Here is a 26,143-nt window from a genome sequence, read left to right on the forward strand (position 1 = left end):
TTACCAAAGCGTGGTATAGAAAAGTCAATGAGGGGAATTGATCAAAACTGGAGCAGACAAAATCTGGGGCGGTTGCACATGGCAACCAATCAGCTCCTCTCTTCAATTTGTTCACTTAAGGTTTGAAAATGAAAGAAAGAGGCTGATTGGCTGCCATGCACAGCTGCTCCAGATGTTGTCTGCTCCAGGTTTGATGAATTCCCCTCATTGTCTTTTTACACATCCTATGTACTGCTTTTATATGACGTAAAACTATGTTGGATTCAGATTCTGTGTCTTATTGAAGAGTTAAGCTTTCTGTGGAATGTGCCAAATCAGCAAGTGGCCATACCTTCTGCACAGACTGGATCTAAGAAAGCATGTCATTGCATATACAGTACATATACTGGCATTTGAAACAGTACAGTAAGAAGACAGATTTCTAAAACCTTTTACACATTCTGCTTTATCTGCTGTGCCTCAGTAAGCACATGGTCTCTGTCTGCCCCCTAGTGAGCACACTGCTGCACTATAGACTCTTATATCTGCTTAGAAATCAAACTATTTCTGAAGCTAACCAAAGAAAGATTACAATCTGCTGTATTACTTTAACTGAATTTCTGTGCTGTAGAATCTTTTGAAATACTGTTTGGCACAGGCACCTGTTTCTTTGCATATCCTATGGCTGTGCATGCACTAGAGACCACCATCAGATGAAGTTAATGAAGCTGATTTGCAACAGGTAGGGATACCTGTTAGACCAAAGTACATACTTAAGCCTTCCTTGAAGTACAAAGATCCTCAATGAGTAGTCAACACATATCATCCTGCTCTGAAGCACGAGTAGCAAAAGCACAAGCAGGAAGTGGCTCTTAAGGACAAAGCTGCAAGAAAGAGGCATGTACGCAGGCACAGGCCCAAGCACAAGCTGTTCAAGCCAGGCCCCAGCTCAAGCTGCAGCAGCACAGGCTCAAGCATAAGCATACGCCGTTCAAGCACAGGCTCAGACCCAAGCACAAGCTCACAAAAACTCAGATGTACTTCAACCAAAAAGAAAGAAAGCGGCATCCCATCTAAGCTCAAAGTCTTTGAACAAACTGAGAGGATGAAGTCCACCATCCAATCTTGACAGTTTCTGCTGACCCTGCAAGAAGTACACTGCAATTTGTCCTAAGCCATGGCAGTCACAACAACAATAAAACATCTCAAATTTTATACACAAAACCACAACGAACCCTCCAACATAAAACTCTGCAGCCATTAGCCACACATATCAGTCAGGCATATGGGATGCTTCTCTGCCTCCTAAGTTCCTGACACCCCATCCAGTGACCTACATGCCATTGAAGACCTTCCTGAGCCCAGCTCACCAAATTAGCTCAAAACATGCTGTGAGCACTCACATGGTTCTCAAGACACACATTGCAAGAACTCAAAATGTCAAGCTTTCACCTGAATTAAGCCCATCTGCTACTTCATTATCTCCTCCAATACCTAAATATAAGAGACCTTGCAAGCTTTGACATCCTTGGATATCTTTGCAGAAGTGGCTTAATGCCATCAGAAACTGTTCTGGACACTGTGACCCATCAGAGACTTCATCTTCTCCATATGGACCCATGTATACTGTATATGTTTGCATTCCTTTCTCTCTTTTGTATTTTTACAGGTCCAAAGGGCAGCTTTATCTACATCTATAGACTTTAATCATTGTTGCACTATATTACATGATATTATAGATAAGTGGTATCTTCTGATAGACACCACAAAAGCTGGTACAAACCAAAACATGAAACAGCTAAAAGGAGCAGTAAATGATTCCAAAATGTGGACATCGCTCATAGAATCGCTGAGAGTCTCAACATATAACACACACACTGTTACCAGATGCCGCCACAGCAGACTGTCTTTTGTCTTATTTATTGTATTTTGTATGTTCCCCTGTTCCCCCCTCCTGTACAGTCTCTAGCTAGACACTCCCTGACTTTCACTCTGCTACTTAGTTTAAGTTTCCAAGCAGAGACAGAACTTAGAAAATACATTTTTATTAAACTTTAAAAGGCTGGAGAAACATAATGTGCACTGCACTTTTCAGAAATAAAACTATTTCGGATTTGAACTTCTTATTGAAGAGTTAAGCTGCCTGTAGGTTGTGCTAAATCAGCAAGTGGCCATACCGTCTGCACAGACCAGGTCTAAGGAAGCATGGCATTGCATATACTGACATTTGAACACATACAATTCAGAATTCCAAGCGAGGCTCAGGTTTATTTAGTATGACAGACAACTAGCATTTTCAGAAGGAGAAGTCAGTAAATCCTCTTGTAAGAAATCTGTATATTTATATGCTGTATAGTTTAAATGATTTATGAACCTTTAATTATTCTTTAAAAATGACTATCATCTCAGTTCCTTTTTCACAAACACTGTAGAATGTAAGGATACTTCAAACCACAATGACTTTTTTTCTGTTCTATGACTCATCTAATTCAAGTGAAATCAGCTGAGAACAAAGGTGTCTCTAGAGTAGCTATGCATAATTTAAGTCAAATAAGTATTTGTATAAATACACTTTGATACTACTGTAGGTCTTTTGATGTCTGGGTCTATTGTAAAAGGTAACACTATACAAAAGAATACTTTACTAGAAACATTACCTAACTTGTTAATAAATATACATGTTACAACAAAGACTGTGTGCGTCTGTCTTTCTAGCCATAGATACCCAACTGTGAATAAAAATTACATGTTTTCCTAGTTTAATCTATTATAAGTGTACTCAGTGTGGCAGATTCATTGCCAAATCAGTGGTAGATGGTAGATGATCAGTGGTAGTGGTATTGGTAGTGGTAGATGACAAATGACAGATGACAAGACAGTTTACTAAAGTTTGAAGCCTTGCTCTGTTACCTGCCTCATCTGTGGACAAAATTACAAATTTACTGATGGACTGATAATATGGAATTAATATTAACAAACTATAATACTTTTCTAGTAAAACACAACAATGAGAGGAATAGCAGCACTGAATTCTATCCAACAAAGTACAAGTTTATTCGGTAAAGGTTTACAAGACTGGCCCTACCACGACACCACCGTCACTGATGCCTTTTACCCGAAACATACAATTAGGTCAAGTCCAGGCAAAAGGCATCAGAGAAGGTAGAGTTGTAGTGGGTTGCATCTTGTATACCTTTGTTGAATAAAATGTACTTATATTGGAGTGCGGCTGCCTTTTCCACTGTTGTGTTGACTGTAAGAGATGGGACAGCCTCTCATGCAGCAGCTGGAGGAAAATTCTGTGTAGCTTTCTGAGCTGCATCATTTTCACTTTTCTCAAGGTCAATTAAATTTATTGATGGAACAGTTTAACCACTAAAATTATTATTATTCAGGATTTATATAGCGCCAAAAGTTTGCGCAGGGCTTTACAAAATGGGGGAGACACTACAGTTACAATACAATTGCATTACAATAGGGTTAGGAGGGCCCTGCTTGTGACATTTATGTTATAAAATATAGTACACTGGTACAAACATACTCAGGCTTATTCTAGTGTTTTGCCATCAGTGAATCATTATGGGGAATTTTCTGGCCAAATAAATTGAATTTAAAACCTATCTGTCCAATTTAGATACATTTAGGTTTAGTGCACTTGGGTGCACTTGAGCATTTCCTTTGGCTTTCTTATGAAGCAAATATGAGAGATTGTTCACACCAGCACCTTGGGGTTACATGGGTCAACACATGCACATTAAACGCACCTGAACGGATTGCAATGGTGTGAATGAAACCTTAAGGTCCTGGAATTCTGTCTGAATTTTGGACTGAATCTTGTGAAGCAGCGAACACTCATAGTTTTGTTTCTTGATAGCATGTTGCTTTATGTCTCTATATAAGTGAATGTGAATGCATGCTAAATGCATCTCAAATGCATTTTAAATGCAGACAAAATTATTTCAGATGTAAACCATTTTTCCATGAATGCATGCTGAATCTGACTTGCTTCTGAGTTTGACGTTAATGCATACAAACCCTTTGATTTGTTTTTATATTTAACAGATTTTTCCAACTCATTTTTGTACTACAACTGATTTTCAGGTAATGAATCATGTTTAAAAGGTTTAGGACAAGACTCATTAAATATGCTATTTGGTAACATTTAGGGTGTCTGTACATGGCCTAAAAGTTGGAGGAAATAATGAGACTGATTCAAACATTACCTTAGGTAATAGGGCTATTACTGGACCATGTAGGGGTTAATAATGGTGTCATGATGGACAAGGGAGTGTGGACAGATATGTCACTACCAGTTGCTGATGTTGACATATCTGCTATTTAATGTATGGCCAGTCTTGTGCTATCACCTCTATCATCTGTAAGCAATAAGAGAAATTTGGTGGATTGATAATATGCAATTTACTGTCCACAGAGTATTTCCAGTAATTCAAAACATATTACAACCACTGCTCAATCACACATTGATTAATGTCCTACCCTAATTGAACATGTCTTTATATTGATTTGAACCCAACCATTCTACATTGCCAGCTGCGTTCTGATTTCACTCTATGTTGTAGCCATTTGTGGTGGTGCTTGTTGTTTCACTTAAAGAAGGTTTTTAAATTTCAATCTAGACTGCCCAAGACAGACTGGCCTCCAGACATAAGGGCTTTCATGATGATGGATGGGTTAAAGGGGGGGAGCGCCAAATACGAACAGTCAGAGATTGAAATATTTAACATTTTTGTGCTTTTATTTGACCTAATGTACAAGATAAGTGTGTTTTGGGGTCTTAAAGTGCCCCCTTCTTTCGGGCTAAGTAAAAGATCGCATATAGGGTCTATATAGGTTTCCAATTTCTGATTTCAGGCATGGTGTTATAATTGCTTAGGGTGTAATTACAAATCAGTTTTAGTGACCCAATTACTGATGGGAGGAGGAAGTGGGGGTGGCACAAGCATCAGTCTACTAAAGTGACTTCACAATGCGTCTTAATTTTTTTAGCTTACGTTTTGGAGTGGATATTGTTTCATTATGGCTCACTTTATATTTTTTCATATAATTCTCCATGAATTAAGCATACATATCCAATCATGTGCAGGGGAATTAAAAGCATAGGTCTAGCAAAAACTTATTTGGTTTTCCATATGGTGTGGAAAAGTTAGAGCATCCGACAGGCTGGTTTTTATAACTGTCTGTGTCCCTGTTACAGAGATTATTCCTCACGTCCTGTTGGGACAGGATTTTCACTGAAGTGGGAAAGCTTTAGGACTTCTGACAATGCTCTTATTGTTGTCTGTGCTTTCCTGTCTCGGAGACAGCACAAGCAGCCATTCTTGTACAGGTGTCAAAGGAAGAGGAAGTGAGGGAAAATCCCCCAATGGGATCACAATCAAATTTAAACCACGGACAGAAACTTTAACTCTTCCAAATCTATCCAATACTAAAAGAGAGGTAAGCTTTAAAAATATATAGGTTTTTGCCCTGGTGAGCTCCAAGTTCTGCATTGATGTGTCTTATATAAGACTAGCAAAAGTGTGCCCAATCCGGAACAGACAAAGTTGGGGATAAGGGTGAGGGCAGAGGTTGATAGGATAATGGAAGCTGAGGTGGTGGCAGGTGTGGTAGTGACAGTGGAGGGGGCCTTGTAGGCATGGTTGTGGAGGGTTGAGAGTCTCTGCTGTTTGCCAACACAAAACAAGGCTCCCCTTCCAGTTCTAATGTCTGTGCAGATTCTTATGAGAGCGTGCCCCCTCCCTCTGCATTCCTGTGACTGTGCTTGTGTATGGAAAGTGCAGAGACAGTGAGATGAGATGTCAAACACGAAATCATCTCCTTTGCATATCATGGTCAGCATCAAAGAGGAGTGAACTGTCAAAGTCTGTATCTCAGTTTCTGCATAGGATAAAAAGCAGCATGTACTGTGAGAGTTCAGTGACTGTTGTGAAAAATAGTACAATGTGAGACTTCTTCTTTAATGATACCTGAACACCTGCCCAACTGCCATATTGATATGGAACCCGGACGCCATCTTCAAAAAGTTTACCTTTCTCACTAAGCATTTTAAATTCATAAAACATTATTTACCTGTAAACAACTAACTTAATGCTTATCATATGTTATTGTTTATTGTTTTGACCATTAAATCTGAATTTCAGTGTGACAATAAGAGAGAAACAAGAACGTCATTTTACGTCCTGTATTCTTCTTTTATAATAACTATAGAATATGATAAATGAGCATCATTGTCCTTGGACTGTTAGTTGACCAGCACTGCAAAGAAGCAGTGATCTACTATCACAATGTACAGTATGGCAGCATTAATAGATGAATAAATAAATGCAATAATAACTAATGACTGCAACATGTGGAAAGTAGCATTTCACTGCTCTAATGCTTTTTGATAAATCATGAGAAGAAGCATCCTACATCGCAGAGTCCAACAGAGCACATAAAAGTAAGCATGTATGACTTAAGTATTCACTGTGTGAAGTGCTGCTAGCTCCTCAGCTGGATTTATATTCCTTTGTTGTGTCCACAATTAGTGCTTCACTCTCCAGCATATGGCACTGATCAGATTATTACGCAAGGAACCATAAAAAAAACAATAAGGCTGGTGACGGGAAACAGCTGAATACATGGGCCCGATAGCAAGAGCCACATCTGTTTGCGAGAAAATATTCTGTTATCAAATTGATGGTCTCCTGGCAGAAGAGTCATCAGCGGCTTGGCAGAAAGAAGTGTGAGCAAGCGCTTGCAGAGGATGGCAACAATTAAAAATCAACTGAATTTGGACAGGTTTTGAATACAGGGTCTGTTTGCTTTGTTGATAAAATGTATGTACACTGTGTAACTGGCTCTTTTCTGTAAAATGTATCTAAAGCTAACACTTTTATTCAAGTTTTGGATAGAGTGGTAGTGGTGTTGGAGAAGGGGGTTAGTACTCCTGTGAGGTTTTTATTACTGTATGTGTCTTCGTTAATGTGTCTCTCTCTATTTGTCCTGGTGACCACCATCACTGGAAATTAAAGTAAGGAAAACAGGTATGGAGGGAAAAAAATCTTCCAATGGGGAAGCTTGTTCTGGCAATTATTGTCTAAGAGAGGATTTCCCTCAAATTGGAGAGACTTTCTGCTCAGTTCACAGGAAGTGAGAGGAAATCCCCTTAATGGGACATAGAATGAAAAAAACTGATGGGGGTTATCACTCCTTAGGCCCCTTTCACATGGGCTGACTTCAGGTCCTGATTGACAGCAGCAGAGGGTGGGTGCAATAGCCAGCCTGCTATTGACTATTGCAAATTGAAATAGCCAATAGCAATTTAGATATTCTCCTCAATGCTGTTTTTTTTTTTCTCTGACGGCGGTTGGCGACACAGATGTCAAAATAATAAAGAAAAAAAGCAGACAGCAGGGAAAGGTTTACTCTGCTAGATAGAGCAGAGTAAACCTTTCCGGGACAAAATATTTCTCTCCCGGGCGTCCGGGAGCCGATATCTTATAGCGGGAGACTCCTGGAACGTCCGGGAGAGTTGAGATGTCTGTGCTCGAATCAGGAGGGGATCTATATACAGATCCCTTCCTGATCGGATAGTGTGAAAGTGAACTCTATTGAAAATTAAAAAGTTTAGACTTTAGTTGTACTTTAAAACAATAAAAAGCATATCTAGTGTAGTGTCCCCCTTACTACCATTGGCTCCTCAGGGGTGATCTACAGTAAAAGAACTAATAGGTCTCCCTGTATTTCCTCTGTAAGAAACCTCCACAGCATCGACAGCAAACAAGCAAACCTTGATTACTAGGGTCGGTTGCAATGGGTTACCACAACTACGAATTCCTCTTGTCTAGGAGTAATTTTACTCACTTTTGCCCATCTGCACTTACTGCCCTCTTGGGTAATCAATTGAAGTGATGTCCAGACTGTAGAAATGATGCTTAGAACTTTTATTGTAGAACTTCAGAGAGAGAGGTTGAGGGTTAGGATCATCCAGACAGATGTAGACTCCATTACATTGCAGAATGTGGTTACTGTTTCATGCACAGCAGGTAAAGTACCTGCTGACACAGTAATACTTGAGGTAGAAGTGACTATTCTTGTCTTCAGTAGAAAACACTGGGACTCCAACCATAAGGCTCCAGTGCAATCATGCAGCTAGTCCCCCGGCTTCAGGCCTAGCCATCTCAGACAATCCATAGCAGCCTCCCCACAGGCAGGGCCCGGGGGAGGAAGAGAGAGCTCACATGGTCCACCCCAAGTATTTATCTCCTCCCCCAAAATGCACCACTGGTCATTGTCTAACAGTGATTGGCTGGAGAGGCAATTGGTTCATAGCAATCCCTCATTGGTTGCTCTGGTCTGTGACCAGAGTACACGCAGCAGTACACCTAGCAGCAGACAGATGCAAACAATGACACATTGTTTAGGGGAAACCAAATTAACCCAGGCTACAAATCAGCATCAGACTGCATACAATCGGATAATACTAAATTTAATAGCACTCTTTCCAGCAGGGTGCTACAATTATTTTCTTAAAGGGGTATTATATCTAACAATTTCAAGAGAATTCCAATAAAAATGGAAACCTGTGATATACTTTGGAGCCTTCTGTGTATTTACTTAAAAGGATTCTATACCTTCATAATCTCTATGTAAGCACCATCACTTGCTGAGCTATCTCGTCGCTCTGTTTACCACATCGAGTTAAATAGGTAATGTATCAGACAGGTGTAATCACTAAATGATTTGTAAAGCCAGAAACCCAGTATTTTGCTGAAATATGAGATCACAGCTTTATATTTCAGTATAGTGCTTTGAATAAAAGCTGGAAATGCTGAAAGGCTTGCCTTGGGTAATATAATTATTACGGTTATCTCTAATCTCTTTCTACAGAGAACTACCGAAAAAAACTTAAACATGATCCCAAGTCCCAGGGTTTTGATTTCAAAGGACCAGTATAGCCAAAAAATCTTTTATTCTGGTAACTGTACTGTATATGGTTAATTTCTGTAATAATTGTATTTAGTATATTAATTCCAGGTTTTTTTTCACAGACCTTTTTATTTTTTTCCCACAGTTAGATGCAAGCCAAGCTGTCCAGCAAAAGTGAGTTGCAAGGTGTGGGACAAACCGTAGAACTTTGGCAGAAGTTCTAACAGCAGTCAGCTTTTTCTAGTCCCTGAACTAGTCCCTGTTTCTCGGGGACAGTTCCCATTTTAAGAGGTCTGTCCCTGGAAAACAAACATCCCCAGTGGTGTCCCCGGCGGCAGTGAACTGCAGTCTTATACAGCCAGTTGTGTACATGCTGTGACGGCTGCCTCTAGGAATCACTTACTACTGACCCGTGAACCCTGCATTACTTACTACTGACCCGTGAACTTTGAGTCACTTACTACTGACCCCTGACCCCTACATTACTACTGAACTCTGCGTTACTTACTACTGAGCTCTGAACTCTGCGTTATTTGCTACTGTTCCCTACTCATGACCCCTGTACACCATGTGTTACCTACTGAGAACTCCTGTACTCCAAGCTTTACCTACTGATGTCCCCTTTACTCCATGCATTACCTACTGATGACCCCTATACTTCATGCATTACCTAATCATGACCCCTGTACTACATGCATTACCTACTCATGACCCCTGTACTACATGCGTTTCTTGCTCCTGACCTCTTTTGACCATGTGTTACCTACTCCTGACCCCTGCACTCTGTATGTTACATAATCCTGATTTTTGCTCTCTGCTTAATGCACTCTTTTTTTTTTTTAATTCTTTATTTCTGCAAACATAAGAGCACATACACAGAACGGTACATACATCTGGGCCGTGCGGCCAGGCATTGGTCATACATTTGTATACAGCTTCAGAATATCTTGTTCACTAGCGTCCAGCCCGGTCCGCCCCCTTAATTCGCTCGCTTACAGCTCACAACTCTCGGATCTGCATCTGCACTCCCATGACTTTTCCCTTTTTTTTACATAACACTTATGGATAAACAGTAATAACACACCAACTCTCCAAGGGATACTCTCCCTCGGTCCGCGCGGACGGATCCACGGCAATCTCAGGAGAGTGGGGAAACAAACACTGAACACAAAGAACAGAAGAATACACGTACACGGCAACAAGACATTCAGGGGGGGGGAGACAACGTCCAAGTCCCGGTCCACCGGTGCCACCCTCTTGCTGGCATCTTCTCCAAATAGCTCACCCTTGGCTGCCCTGGGGGAACGCTGAGGAATCCCTGAACACGTACCATGCTGCCCAGGTAGCAACAAATTTGTTTTGGGTCTTACGGATTGCGGATGTCAGGTCCTCCATCAGCCTAATCTCCTCCACTCTCTTCACCCACATCACCACCGAGGGCGGACGGGTCTGCCTCCACAATGCCGGGATGCACGCCCGAGCCGCATTCAATAGGTGGATCAGTAGGGATCGTTTATACATTTTCCGCGATAGCGGTGTCAGGTGGAGGAGATACGCCGCAGGAGTAAACGGGAGGGACACACCCGTGATCTGCTGGACAAGGGTGGCAATCTGCGACCAGAATGCAGCCACCCCCGTGCACTCCCAAAAAACGTGCAGTAGGGAGCCCACCTCCCCCTCACAACGCCAACATGTCTCAGGTCCCGCCGGGTACATAGCGTGGAGAGCCTTCGGGACCCTGTACCATCGGGTCAGCAGCTTGTACCCCGCCTCCTGATATTTCATTGACACAGAGGACTTGAGTGCAAAGTGCATCATACGGTCTACCTGTTCGGGGCTGAACTCCACTCCCAACTCCGCCTCCCACTGCCCCACAAAGTACGGAGGTGGAAGATCAGGTGGGCTACGGAGACATTCAACCAGGTGTGACAACATGTGTCTCACTGGCTCCGCCCTTTCACATATGTTCTCAAATTCTGTACATGGTCTTAGAGGGGGGACCCCAGCTCGGGACGTGTCCAAGAAGTGTCGTATCTGTAGGGCGCTCCAGAAACCCATGGGCTGGTCGGTCAGGTCCCTGATCTGAGCAATGGTTAACCACTGGGCTGCCCCCTGGAACTTGTGCAGTCTAGTAAGCCCCGCTGAGGTCAGGGACCTCGCCAGTGGGGTGCGTAGCCCCGGAGGGAAGTGCGGATTCCCAGTCAGTGGTATGAGAGGCGAGGGCTGTGGGGAGAGTCCCGGGTTGGTCAGTGCCCCGCTCGTTGCCTTCATCGTGGCCCGAACCAATGGGTTCGACCAATACGAGAGCGGCATCCTCGGGAAGATCCAAGGTGCGCTTTGCAGAGGCGGGGTGCACTCCAATTGTTCCAGGTCCACCCACAGCTTATGTTTGGAGTTGCAGCACCAGTCTACTACCACCGACAGGTGTGTCGCTTTGTAGTACAGCACCGGATCTGGGAAGCTCAGGCCACCCGCTGTCTTGGTTCTAGACAATATCTGATGCCTCAACCGTGCCTTTTTGTGCATCCACATGAAGGATAGAAATTGAGATCTGAGCTGGCGTAGGAATGTCATTGGGATTGATATTGGAAGCGTTTGGAGGAGATATAATAACCTCGGCATGACCACCATTTTTAAGATATTATTGCGACCCAACCATGTAAAGGAGGGGCGGTCCCAAGAGGCCAAATCTAACGTGATTCGTTTCTGGAGTGGGATAAAGTTCAAGGAGAACGTTTTACGGACATCCGCAGGTATAGCCACTCCAAGGTAAGTGATAGACGAGTCCGCCCACCGGAACCTAAAAGAGCTTGCCAGGCTTATTCCCGAATTCATAGTACGTGCGTCGCACTCTTCCCAACTGGGCCCGCACCCCCTCCAGCAGGAGGTCCCTAAGTTCTGTCCGAGTCAACCCATCTCCTGACAATCCAATTCAGAGGCATAACACCCAATCCCCTTTGTAGCCCCAACGGGGGGTCGTGAGACAGGCAACCAACAAACACATAAAGTTCCCATAACAGGTGATCCTGTTGCAGTAAGCCTATACCGGCTCACGCCAATCGCCACCCCCTCCCAACACAGCAGATAGTGCCAGCAACTCCATTAGGAGAAGCTGGGCCAAGTACACAAAGTCGCACAGGGAGGGTCATGTATAGCTGAACTCCCACGACAGTCCACCCAGCATCTCAGAGCCGTTCAGATTTCCGGATCCCCCGGTCGATCCCTTCTCGTAGGCTGGGATGTGGATCTTTGACGAGCCCCTCTAGGCCTCCTAGGTCCCGATGCCCTGTTGGATGCCGTGGTCGCAGCCTCAGCCGAAGGAATGTCCAGCCAGTCAGGTAGCGTGAATGGTGCACAGTCAAGAAAGCCCATCAGGTCAGGAAGTTGGCGCGGGTGGGTCAATCTGAAGGATCTATCGCCTCTGCCGATCATCAGAGAGAATGGGTAGCCCCACCTATAAGGGACCCCACCCGCTTGGAGATGGTCAGTAAGGGGTTTGAGAAGGCGCCTACGGTACAAGGTTTGCGGGCACACATCTGGCAGAATCTGGATGTCAGCTCCATCAAAGTCCACAGTACCCTGTCGCCACGCATTGCGGAGGATTTCCTCCTTAACATTGAAAAATTGTACACGGCACAACACATCCCTAGGCCTGTTGACATCGGGTCCTCTGGGGCCCAGGGTCCTGTGCACCCGATCCAATTCCAGCAGGTCTGTCGGGGGCTTCACTAGTAGGCCATTGAAGATTGCTGTCACAGCCGTCCTCAGGTCCTGGCCCCCTGTAGCTTCTGGGATACCCCTCAGCCGCAAATTGTTGCGGCGGTTGCGATTTTCAGTGTCCTCCAGCCTCAACTGTAGTTGGATTGATAGGGCCTTCTGCGTCAGCATAGCCTCCTCCAGCTGGGAGACTCGCGCCAAGATCGCGGAGTCTGCAGTCTCTAAGGCCTCTATGCGCTGTGCGTGCTGGGCGACCCCCTCCCTCACCTCAGCCAGATCTGCGTGGAGGGTAGCTGCAATCTGGGCAATCATAGCCTGCATGTCGTCCCTGGTCGGGAGCGCCGCCAGCATGGCACACAGGTCAGGCCTGCCGGACATGTCCGATCCACCCGTCGCTTGCGGGAGCCCCTGCGCTGCCGACACCTCCAGCCCCAGCATCGGATCCGGCAAGGAGCTGGATGGGGATGGCGGTTGCTCCATCTGGGACCGCGGAGAGGAGTGTGTCTGGGTCGCGGCCGGTGACCGTCCCGGCGCTTCCACTCGCCACGCTGTAGGCCCGGAGCCCGATGACCGCGCGGCCTGTCCCCTGGCTCTGACTCCCCCAGCCGGCTGGGCCAGAAAAGGGTCCAATCGTGCCTGTACTCGCGGGCGTGGAGGGGCGCGGGGGGTCCGCGACTTCCTGGTACCTCTTGACATGGGGTGTAATGGCGTCTAATGAGCAGATCAACTGAAATTTACTCCCTCACTCCACGGAGCTCTCCTTATGCACGTCCTCTCGGCGCCATGTTCAGGCCACGCCCCCTGCTTAATGCACTCTTAACCCCTGTGTTCTGCATTACATACTCCTTACCCCTGCACTCCATGCATTATGCACTCTTGACCCCTGAAGTCCATGTGTTACACACTCCTGATCACTGTACTCTGTGCGTTACATATTCTTGACCCATAGTAGAGTAGGCTCAGGGTTTACTTAACCATGCAACTTCAGCTGCTCCTACTGTTGGTGCAATTGACCGCAAACATGATCCACTGTGGCTGCGCACACCACATTATTTTGTTCCAAAGTGCTAAGGGCAGTTTGTCTTCACATCTTCAATGTCTACTTCCTGTTCCAGAAATCTGTGACCATTTGTTTCAGGGTGTGGTTTATGGGTGTGGTTACACGTGGGCATGGTCAGTATCATGCCCCTGGATTTAATTTTGAAAATCTGGTAACCTTAGCTTAGCTGAAGTTAGGCATCATTTAGCATCATTTAAAATGTGTGCACTCTCAGTGGCTCCTGAGGGCCCCTGCTAGCATGTCCTCTGCTTGTAAATTGCTGCTGGCAGTTCTAGCATGCACACTGGAACTGCTATCTGTCTGTGATAGCCGGGGGCCAGTGCTAATCCCAGAAGCTGAAACCAGCAGCTACTGGGCTTCCAATGCTTAGGATCATGCTTGTTGGGTTTACATTGGGTGTGCAGTGATGTCACTAGTGAATTCACAGCACTTCCTCTCTCTACAGCGGCTGGGGCAGAGCTTTTACAGTTAATTTGAAACTACACGTTTCTCTAAGTCAGGAGTAGGAAAATGCTGGCCTTCAAGCTGTGGTGTAACTACAAAGCCCATTAGGCATTGCAAGATTCTGACAGCCACAGGCATGGCTCCCTGAGGCAGATGCATGGTGGTATTTGTAGTTCCACCACAGCTGGAGGGCCATAGTTTGCCTACCCCTCTTCTAAGTCTACCTTGTTTACAGGGTGACAATGCTGCTGAGCGTTTTCACTGCAGAACAAACAGTATTGCCACCCTATTAAAGAAAGTGGAAAAATAACAGATCTACTGTCAGCCTCAACAGGTAATAAAATGTGTTACAAAAGGGAACACAGAATGAAATCTTTTTCTTTGTAGGTATAATTCAAAGTTTAGCAAACAGAACTATAGAGTAAACATGTTAAAGGGTATGTATACGCTAAAAATGAAAACAATTCTCCCTTTTGGTCCATTAAACTAAAAGCATATTTTTGCAAAAATACCTGTTGAGCCTACATTGTTTCCAGTTATTTCTGAGGGCTATATAACCCCTCATCTCTATGTCATGGAGAAGCGAAGAAGCGGAGGTGATCTGTAGTTCTAAAATACTTCCTAGGGTAGCAGCGCTGCTTCTCCGTAGATACCATATGGTAAATGAGCATTGTCACCCTAGGATAGGAAGTGGAATACTGACAGAATCACCAGGTGAAAATAAAGGAAAAAAACTAACACAGCCATCTAATCTAAGTACTGGAAAGCTGCAATGTGACAATGTGACATTTTTGTTCCTGGTTTTAGATAAAGGAATCCCGTACTGAGAGACACGTGTAGATTGTTATTGCTGAGCTTCCCATCTGAAAGTGCAAATATTTTTTATATCTCATTTTTGTAGTATTTTTAATATTTTTAATTTTAATATTTTTAATGTTTACTGAGCCACTGACCAGTTTCCTGACTCAGAAAATATTGAAGTCAAAGCCCGCCAGACTGGAAGGAAATTAACTTCGCCAACCTACATGTTTTGTGTCTGAGTGAATTATATTATTTTTAAAAATGACCTCTAAGATATAAGAAGGAATTTTACTAAGACTACAACACATGTAATAAACACTTTCAATAATAACTCCAGCCAAAACCTTGGTTTCTAGTTTTATAGGGAAGGGCTGAATCCCCTGCTAGATTTTAATAGCTTCCTGTGTTCCCACTGAGAAGGTCCACCCTCATTATTTGTCTTGACTACCAAGAGAAAGGGAGAGGAAATCCGACATTTTACACATGTCACTCAAGCAGGGATAGAGGGGACATCATCCAATTCTGACGAGTGTCAGAATTGGCCTTTCTACTAATTTTGGGGAGATTTCCATTTACTTCCTGTGGTGTCCCTAGACGCAGGAAGTACAGGGAAATCTCCCAGATGGTAACACAGACAGCAATAACAAATGTGACCGAAGGTTCTACCCTTTCCTTACTCAATCCAAGCCTGAAAGAAAACATTTGGCTGGAGGTACACTACACTACACTGCTCCCTCCAGCCTGTCTCCTCCTCCTTTCCGGTAATGGAATGTCCGACCCGCTTCCTCGTGCGCTATACATTGTATAGAATGTGATGACTCACAGGACCTTAGATCGCTGGAGAAGAGGGGGGGAGGGGGGGGGCGAGGTTGAAGGGACCTGTCTTAGAGCATGCCAGAATCGTGGCCCGGGTGAGAATAGCTTTTTTTTTTAGCTCCTTAGACAAAACAAGCACTTAACCCTTGAAGTGTAGGGGTAGCCCCACTGCAACAGTTAAGATTTGTTTTGCCCGGAGTTCAGCTTTAAGCAAATAACTTTACCATCAGTAACTGAGGCTTAGTGGATAAGCTACATGGCATCTGAATTTTGTGATGAACTGTGACCATAATGAAGTGTCTTCAGTGGTATTTACTGGTCAGATGTGGGTGACCCACAATCTTGCTATACTGTGACTGGAGATCGGTTATACAGCTTAACCCTTATGCTGACCACACATGCTTCAACCTTTAATGGTTCTTATTGTTTAGATTAAATCAGCATTTTAATAGTAGTTTGTTTGGATGGTTCTTTACCGTTTTCTATTTTTTTAAATTTTTTTATTGAAAAAAAAAACTATTAAAATGCTGACCACTTTCCAAAAAATTTTTGTAGCCATAAATCCTGACCACCCTCATAATCCAATGGTTTTAATGTGTCAGTGGTCTGGAACAAACATGCAGAGCAAGAGTTCCAAGCTGACTTTTCCTAATCTGCATGCTTGTTCTAGGTTAGTGACTAAGAATAGAATAAAGAAACATCCAAGCAAATGGCATTTTCAGAAGGAGGTCAACAATGGCAGCCTCCATAATTCTCTCAGTACAAGTTTATATTAAACCAGCTTTAAAAAGAAGGGTTCATATGCAATGGGTTACAGGGATAATGAAATATTGGAAATATTGGATTAGAAAAGGTTTAATAGCATGAATAAGGTTATCAGTTTTTAGAAGAAGGCAGCTAATCTTTAGATATTTATTACGTTTATGGTACCTGACAAGATTGGTGCATGGTCCTGGCCATCTGCAACTCTGGTACACTCTCTGGACCACCGTCTCTGATCCATTCTGTACTTGGCAAGTAACTGTTTTAGTTACGGTGAACTGACACCAATTCCTATAGGAGAAGAAGCATTAATATGCATCAGTTGGTATATCAAGCAAAAAAAGGCTAACATACTTAATCACATTTTTGTCATTTTTTTCCATCACTAAATTTATTTACAATGGAGTTCCTGATTTCATCCTGCTGTAACCACAAAAATTCCATGCAGATCCTAACCTGGCCAAGCTGACTGTGATATCTCCTTGAAGTATACACTGTGTATGTATATCTGTTTCAGTTACTGTAGACAATGGCTAAAACCACTGTAAAGGTTTTTTGTCCCACAGGGAAGATTTCTTTTCACTTCCTGTGCTGTAGACAAAACAGAAAATCTATTCTAAATTGAGGAAATTCACTCTTAGTCATCGGAACAATTGTCCCCATTACAACCTACTGTATCTCCTCTATGCTTGTGCTGGAAAGAACTCAACATTTTGCGGTTCCCCTCATTCAGTCCTAGTGACACTGGTCTTTTTGACAAATAGTCATAATGGCGACATAGACAGCAATAAAAATTTAGGTGTGTAAGGAGGAAAGTGCCAAAAACAGAAAATATATTGTCCATATTCAATTTTATTCAGACTTTTATATTGTAAAAAGCCAAAGCATTTCCAGAGCTCAAAGGGTTCCCCTTCATCAGTGCTTGGCACTGTTGTTGAACAAAGAGTGTACTAGACTGATAAAATAGGAGGGGTCCTGAGGGGCAATGAGTATGATTGCTTCAGGTGCTAGTTAAAGTTAAATGTAATGCTTGTAAATGGGACCTAATGGGTGGAATTGTATACTCAATACAACATTTAGGGGTTAATTTATAAAAGTTCCATCCGGCATATAGTCGGATGGATGACGTTGGCATGATACTAGCACCCCTACTTGGCGCTAGTGCGTATAGAAAATTCCTACACTTATCAATGCCATCTAGTGGTGCTAGTGCCGTGCGAACAGCATTCGCCAGGCTACATGGCAGGCAGAACATTTATAAATCAGTGTGTTCCCAAGAGTAAGCGATCTGAGCAACTGAACCTTTTGCATTTAAGTAAGGCATACATGAAACCACATTTGGATGTCTATTCACTTTGGTTACAGGTTTAACCCAAAATAAAGTTAACAGCATCTATAGCAGAGGTCCCTGGCATTTTGTTGTAAGCTTCACTACATTGAAAATAGGACTCAAGAGAGATAATGTTCGATAGTTTAATCAAATTATATATGTTAGATGACCTCTGCTTGGCTTCATGCTAAAATTAAGTATATCGTGCAGTAGAGATTCAGACAGACAGCTACAGAGCAGATGATGAGAGGCCGCAGGGAGTCACACTACAGGCAGCTGAAAGCCATATGTGACTCACTGGTCTGGGACACCAATTTGTATTATTTACATAGAGTGTGTAGTAGAGGTTTGCAGTGCAGTGTAGTACAACTGGAGAGAGGTGTATAATTTATTCTGAACTATCCTTGCAGTATAAATGTCTATTGAACTACAATGGGACAAGTCTTTACCAAACACACTCTACTTCTTTTTCACGTTAGCATCTCTCTACTCGGCACTAGTCATAAGGAAAAGTGATAACATTATATGTTGCAGAATCTCCTACAGACTGTGACTCACTCTACATGTGAAATATATGAATGAATGCGATGATCGATATGCTGTGAAATGTTCAGAATGTGCAGTGGAACTAAAGCCATCTGTGAAGAAAACTGGAAAATCTCAGAGAGATAAAAAGATTAGGCAAAATTTGCAGCAAAACATATGTATAGCCCTATGGTACCAGAAGAGCTGGCCTGCAGTCCTCAGGTCATTCTCTTATATACTCAGTATACTGTGTCTGCTTTGCGCAGGAAGCCATTTAAAGATTATTGGTATTGCGGGACAGGTGGTACCAAGGAGTACAGGGATGAGGAAGGTATAGATGTCTATCACTCATCCTCAGAAATCAACCAGCATGCTTGTCAAAGGGGGAACCCCAACATTCCCCAATCTGTACACAAGGTAATGGCCACCACTTACAACTTACAGGTTTGTGAGTCACCATGCTCCTGATGCTCAAGTACGCTCAAGCAGACTGGCACCCAGTCTTTCGACAAAAACACACACTTTGCTCCCACTTGCAGTTACAGGTTATTTCTTTTACCACCAGCCACACTCTTACCACCACTAGCCACCACTAGAGAAAGAGATAGACTCTATCAAAATCTAGCTGGCTGAACATACACAGGCAGATGCAATAACTTCACATGCTGGTACTAAACTGCATGCAATCAGATTGGCTGTCTTTTTCTCTGTCAGCCCACCGCTACAATACAGAGGACATGAGGACCCATCCACCCTATGCAATCTCCTGCAGATGACTTACAACCAAGCATACAGGCACTAATGATGCAGTACAACCACACACAACAGTCTTGTCAGGTTTGTGCATTCTTTAGAGCAATCACAGACAAGCTTATTTACTTTTATATTTCTAGGCAGGCAGTGTATAGAAAAGGTACAGAAAGTTAGAAAGAACAGAGATTACAAAGTAAGAGAAGCGAATATTATTACAAGGGAAAAAAAAATGGAAAAATTAGTTCTCCTGCTTCCAGTGTTCGATATTAAATACAGACCATATCCCCCATATAGATGGGACCCTCCAGATGTGACCAATATTTGATTTCTAAACACGTGCAATTCATTTCGGAAAGATTTGTAATTTGGGCAAATTTTTGTTATCTGGTAATTCAGATGTATCCGAATCTCCGAATGACAGAAATGACGAATGAAAACGAATCCGAGTTTCCAATAACTAACATTTCGGATGAAATTCATTAGCAGTATGGGGGAGAATGGGGGGAGAATGCCACCCCCCTTGTGAATGAGTAAGGGGTACTTGTACCCCTACTCATTCACTAAAGGGTTAAAAGTCAATGTAAATAAAGAAACCGCACTTTTAGAAAAAAAATCCTTTAATTTGAAAAAAAAAACCAGAGTCAATTTTTGGCTATTCCTTTATTTTTAAAAAATGGCTCCATCAATGTAATTCAGCATCAATCACGATGCACAACCTGCCGAAATAAAAAAAAGTACCGCCGCACAACGACCCGTCCGAACCCGACAAAGATTAGCCTTAAAATTACATCTCTGGGCAGAATGTAAACAGATGGGCGTAGCAAATCGTGACGTCATGGGTCTCGAACCACCCATTTGACATTCTCAGCTGTCATTGAACATAATACTATACATATGACACCTCGGTCCACAGACCCAAATGGCATTCGGGAGATCCTGAGCGCTATTGTATTAAATGACAGCTGAGAATGTCAAGTGGGCGGAGCAAGCCCTGTGACGTCACAGTTCGCTCTGCCCATTTGACATTCTCAGCTGTCATTGAACATGAACACAATTGCATGCGGGACATGTTTAACAGGTTTTAAAGGCAATTTAAAATAGTCAATAACAGAATGGCTATTGCTATTGCAGAGGAGCGGACCTGAGAGAGAAAGTCTCTTTCAATTCCACTCCTCTGCTGATTGGCAGAAGGCAGTGGGAGGAGCAATAGCCATTCTGTTATTGGCTATTTTAAATTACAATAGCCAATAACAGAATGGCTATCGATCCACCCACTGCCTTCTGTCAGTCCCAGAAGAGCGGAAATGAGAGAGAAAGTTTCCTGTATTTTCTGAATTAATGGTTCCCCAGCTGGATCATGATGCTGACGTTAAAAATGTTAATGAAAATATGATCCAGACCTACCCTCTTTGGCTGTATCATGACAGTTGACTGGATGGATATTATTTTATTTTGCAATATGGTTCTTTGGGCACCAGTTTGACATACTTCTTACCAGTACTGTGCTACTACACACCCAAAGCATAGAAAAAAACTAGGTGCTGACTAGGCTGCCCATCAGGCTCCACCTTGCCCAAGCAAGATACACAGACAAAGTTCTGCAGATCACTTGGTAACCAAACTTTCATTATATCCATACAGATGTAATTTACATGCTTCTACTAATATTAAAACTTAATTTACTGTGAGCTCTCACTTCCTGAACATCTGCAGCTCTTAGGAGATCCCCATCCTTACAGACATTTAGGATAGGATAGGATTTCTATTTCTTATTACATGCATCATAGCATAGGTAGTATAGAATTATATTTCCTATATGAAACTATAAAGATAAGGGGAAAAGAGCTCTCCAATATCACGACGATGGGGGTACAGGGTTAGCCAGAATTACAGATGAGAAAGATTTAGAGGTTCTTACTTCAAATGAATGAACAACCACAATTTTAAAAAAGTTTGGAAGCTGTGTAAAATCTATATAAAAAGAGAATGCAATCATTTTCAAATCTCATAAACCCATATTTTATTCACAATAGAAAATAGAAAACATACAAGATGTTTAAACTGAGAAAATATGCCATTTGAAAAACAAATAAGGTCATTTTGAATTAATAGCAGCAACATGTCGCAAAAAAGATGGGACAGGGCCATGTTTCCCACGGTGTAGCATCCTCTCTTGTTTTAACAACACTCTGTAAACATTTGGGAACTGAGCAGGCTTTTTTGAGACATGTTTCTGCCATCAACTTCAAAATTACCTTATTTTTTTTTTCTTAAAATTGTACATTTTCTCAGTTTAAACAGTTGATATGTTTTCTATTTTTTATTGTGAATAAAATATGGGTTTTTGATATTTACAAATCATTGCATCCTGTCTTTATGTAGATTTTACACAGCGTTCCAACTTTTTTGCATTTGGGGTTGTAAAATGAGCAAGCAGTGGCAGTGGAGAAAGCAAAAAAGAATTCTGGTATGGATCACTAGAAGGATCATCAGCAGGAGGAAGGAGGTCCTTATTCCCCTAAAGAGATTCCTAGTTAGGCCTCATTTAGAATACTGTCCAGTTCTGGCGATCTTACTTACAAAAAGATATTGATAAGATAGGAGTGTAAAGATGGGCAACAAAAATGGTGAAATGTCTGAGTAATAAAACATAAAAGGAGAGACTGCAGAAACCAATTCTTGACCACAAGGTTTCTGTGGTCAACAAATAAAAAATAAATATGTATTTCTATGTTGAATTTCTATACGTTCTATTCCACTCCTAATAACCATTAGTTATGGGCTTGATGTTTGCGACGAACAAGAGTTCGCCTCGCACATCGCTAGTTTGTGTGCCTTGCCTGTGAAGCCCTGATTAGGTAAAGCCTTGCACTTGACCAGAGACTTTGCCCAATAACGGCACAGTGCGCTGAAGAGCCATGATTGGGCAAAGTAATAATGACTTTGCCCAGTCATGGCTCACCTGTCAGGTGCGGTACAAAGGTAAACAGTTGGGCAGAGCTAGCTAGTTGTCACCGTTAGCTCCGCCCAATTGTTTATATTTTGCTGGCCATTCTGCGGCGGGAGTGGATGGGTCGGCGGGCGTTGGGTTTTAAAAAAAAATATTTATATTTATTTGTTATTTCGCCGAGTCCTCGTTGTCATGGACAACGCTGGCCCCATACCTTTGCACAGCCAATAACTTGCATAAAAGCTTACAAAATGGGGACATTTGATTTTCATGCATTGAGTTCGAAGTTCAAGTTCGAACTCGAACCAAATTCGGGTGTGTTTGGCCCATCACTATTAACCATATCGATCTAGAAGATTGTAAACTTACTTACTAAAGATGCCCAAATGATGGACTTCCTCAATGCACCGACATAATTACACTCAGCGCTGTGAGTTTGCACTTCCTTGTGTCACAACGAATAGAGCCTGCCTTCTGAAATACAACTCAACATCTGAACAATGTAACATTATCATTGCTTGCTGGAAAGCAGTCCATGATGGGAGAAATCGAGAGTGGATCACATCAAGCAGCAGGGAAAGCAATGCAAAGCACACTGGGAATCTAGGAAGTTGTTGAAATTGATGGACAGACAGAAGACAACACTCACTACATAAAAGAGATTTTTTCATGTAAGCTTTGCATTATCAAAAATAACCCTATTATCTATTCATATTACGATGCTGATGTTATAACAGGATAGTGTATGCTGGGACTTTAATATGTGCAGTCTTGACGAAAGAAGGGAAAGGGTGAACACGATTGAAACTAAATATATTAAGTATGTTAATAAGGTTCAGGAGGGAAGCTAAGAAGACAAGAACATAACCTCAAACTAAAAGGAGGAAAGTTCAAAACATCATAATAATGCTTTACTGAAAGAGTAATTAATATTTGTAACAGACTTTCAACAGAGGTAGTAAGGCAGTCAACAGTAAGTGAATTTAACATGATTTGGACAATTATAGATCTATACTCAAAAAAATAACAAAAAACTAAAAACATTTTAAAAAAGGAGCTGACTCAATGGACTACTCGGTCTTGTTCTGCTGTCACTCTTCCAAGTTTTCTATGTATAAGACAGGAACATAAGAATAAGCTTGACAATCTCTTATAGATGGTTAAATGATATATGTATACAAAAAGAAGACAACAGATACTGTACTTATAGCAAGGTGTCAGTTACAAAAACTCTGGAGCATGTGTGTAATTACACTGGCCACTTCCTTCCAGTGAAATGTAATCAGTTAAGCTATGCACAGCTGCAGTTAGTTTACTGAGCTATCTGCTTTATACAAGGCTTATGGGAAAAACGTAGACTAGTAACCGTGTCAGGTTTACTTCTGTGCGGCCACTCCAAAAGAGGCAGCTGACAGACAATGGAGGGTACAGACCTTTCAGATGTCTGCTGAGCACCCCAAGGGTCAGATTATCCTCTGATCATGGCTGGGATTTGGTTGGTTATATTTGATTATGCAGGAAACCAAGAAAGACAGATTAACAAAGAAGCCAGGGGAGGAAAAAAAGGATAATGAAGTCTGGCAAGCCAGACAATCATTTTTTCCCCAATTCAGGACAGATTTTGCATTACCTACATTGCAGGAGATGTGCTTGTCTTGATTACCTTGCCTGTAAGTGTAGTTTTATTAATGCTGTGGTTAATGTGGCAAAATGCTAAAGCTCAAAGCCGCTATATGTTCTTTGTGTTTAATTTTGCAGTTACTGAACACTTCCCCCGAGTACAGGGAATTCCTGCAGGGTATTTTGGCTTACACTTGGAATACATGCCTGGAGTTTGGTGAGTTTCATGAGAAAGACTAAACTTCTTTATGGGCATTTACAGCTTCTTTTACTTTGACTGATATGACTTTTCTGAGTTCCACATAGGCGACACATTTCCTTTCGGGCTCCAATTGTAAAATTAGCAATTAAATTACATGTTATATTCAAAACAGTGCTAAGAGTAGTACATAGCTTGGAATACTGTATTTGTACCCAGGGTATTTCTAAAATGTAGCTTAAATTAGCAAATTGGAAGCACATTTAATAATTTGGTATTTGAATTGGACTTAAGATTTCTTTTTTTTTTTATATGTGTAGTCAAAGTTTTACTATTTGTGATAAATCAGAGAAGGGTTTAAAACACCTCCTGATTAGAGATGAGCCTAGAGTTGATGGGGTACCCGGTTTGGCTCAGTTTGCCCAAGCACTCTCAAAACTGTGACCACCTCCTCCTTCCAATACAATCAGTGGCAGTAGTTGCAGCAGAGGCATTCCACACCCCTTTGTGATGTATAGCTGTGGGCCGGGTAATGCACCTCTCTGCAACTGATTGGGTAGGTGGGAGGGGGTGGCAGTCACAGTTTTGAGCAGGCATGGGTGTACTCAGGTGAACTGGGTTCGCACCAAGCCCAGGCGCATCACTATTATTTAATATTTTTAAATTCTGAGTGGCCATTTCCCTTCACTTTCTCTCTCATTGATGTAACAGGAGGCCAGAGAAAATCTCTACATAGTGAGGTGAATTGCCCTCTTACACAGCTGTTGCTAAGGCTGATATCCCTCTTGGAATATTTAACCTGAACTTTTCTTCTGGCAACAGCTGTAGACTTTTAGATTTCCCATCACCTTCTGTCTCATTGGCAGTGGGCTTCGGCAGAAATAGGGAAGGTGAATCTACCTAGATACAGTCAATAATAACATTTGACATTTGATTCCAACCCTTCCCTACTTTATCCAAAAATAAATAATAAAAAATGTTTTTTGGCTATACATACACTTAAACTGCCAAGCAGAAGTAGTCATAAAATATGAAATGACAAGTTCAACATTTTTTGTGGCAAGTCAAAGGTGCTCCTGGCAAAAGCATATTGTATATTTGGGAATTCAGCATTAAACTATAATGGTATGGGATAAATACTATTGCAGTAAGATGAAAAAGACAAGTTGGTTTGGATGGTTTGAAATTTTTATACGATTTTTCATTCCTACTTGGAGCTATTCAAGGATATTGAAAGCAGAAAAGCTTATTTGAGCTAACCATTTATATGTTTAATTGATTTAAAGAATCAGTCTGTATTGTTTCACAACAAAGTATCACTGTCTTACATTAATAGGTATCTCAGTGACACAAATGAAATACCTGAAACTAAGTCAAGATAAATGAATTGCCTCTAGTATCATCCATTGAAGAGGAAGTAAAACATCGTTGGGTGGCGGGTCATTGTGGACGCTTCCTTGGACTCTCTGACATTGTCAGCTTATTCTTCTGCTGTGCATGCTTTACACTCTTCATAATATTTTGTCAATCTCAGTCATAGCCCAAAAACTCGTTAAATTCCATATTTTACCACAGTAAGTGCATCCGATTGTCAATGATTATGGCCACGTAACTGAACACACATAAATGTTTGGCTAAAGAAGGGAAAGGTTCGAACTCCTGTAAGTTTTTTTTATGTCTAGCTCCCGTTGGAGGTAAGCACGGGGAGAACATGCAAACTCCTTGCAGATAGTGTCCTGACCGGGATTTGAACAGGGGACCCCCAGAGCTGCAATAAGTCATAACTGCTAAGCAACTGTGCTGTCCGTATGGCAAAACCCATGCAATATGTGAAGAACTCATAACCTAATAAAATGTCTCAAAATTCCTGACAATGCAATGTTTACATATAGGCTAAAATTACAACATTTTCATTGTTTGTATATAACATTTTTAGCAAATAAACTACTCTTTATTAATTAAAAAATTAATTAAAGTCCACCACGTGCTCCTAGGGCTTTTGTCATAATGGGGCATATATATAATTTTATATATATTTATTTGATTGTTTACTGAATATTATTGACCTTGACCTAATTTGTTTCCTGCAAACAAAGGTATAACCCAAGAAGAACATATGCCTCCTATGTAAATATAGTGGAATTAACACATTCTCAAGGGACACAAGGACAAATGTTTGAGGGTAGCATTCTTTGTTAAAGTCCCATTATTGCCCGTTTTTTAAGACTGTTTACATATGACATTTGAGTAAAACAG

General features: G+C 42.0%; 1 protein-coding gene across 1 annotated transcript in view; it reads right to left on the bottom strand.

Annotated features, from left to right (window-relative positions):
• COL26A1 (collagen type XXVI alpha 1 chain) overlaps positions 1 to 26,143 on the bottom strand; it is a 299,832-nt gene that overhangs the window by 221,541 nt on the left and 52,148 nt on the right. Inside the window, exon 2 of the mRNA XM_018573790.1 lies at positions 16,679 to 16,801. Coding sequence (XP_018429292.1) covers positions 16,679 to 16,801 — 123 coding nt within the window. The remainder of the gene's footprint in view (positions 1 to 16,678; positions 16,802 to 26,143) is intronic.

Source organism: Nanorana parkeri, unplaced genomic scaffold (genome assembly GCF_000935625.1).
Source record: "Nanorana parkeri isolate BGI_ZX_2015 unplaced genomic scaffold, ASM93562v1 scaffold48, whole genome shotgun sequence".
In the NCBI taxonomy this organism is placed as follows: Eukaryota; Metazoa; Chordata; class Amphibia; order Anura; family Dicroglossidae; genus Nanorana; species Nanorana parkeri.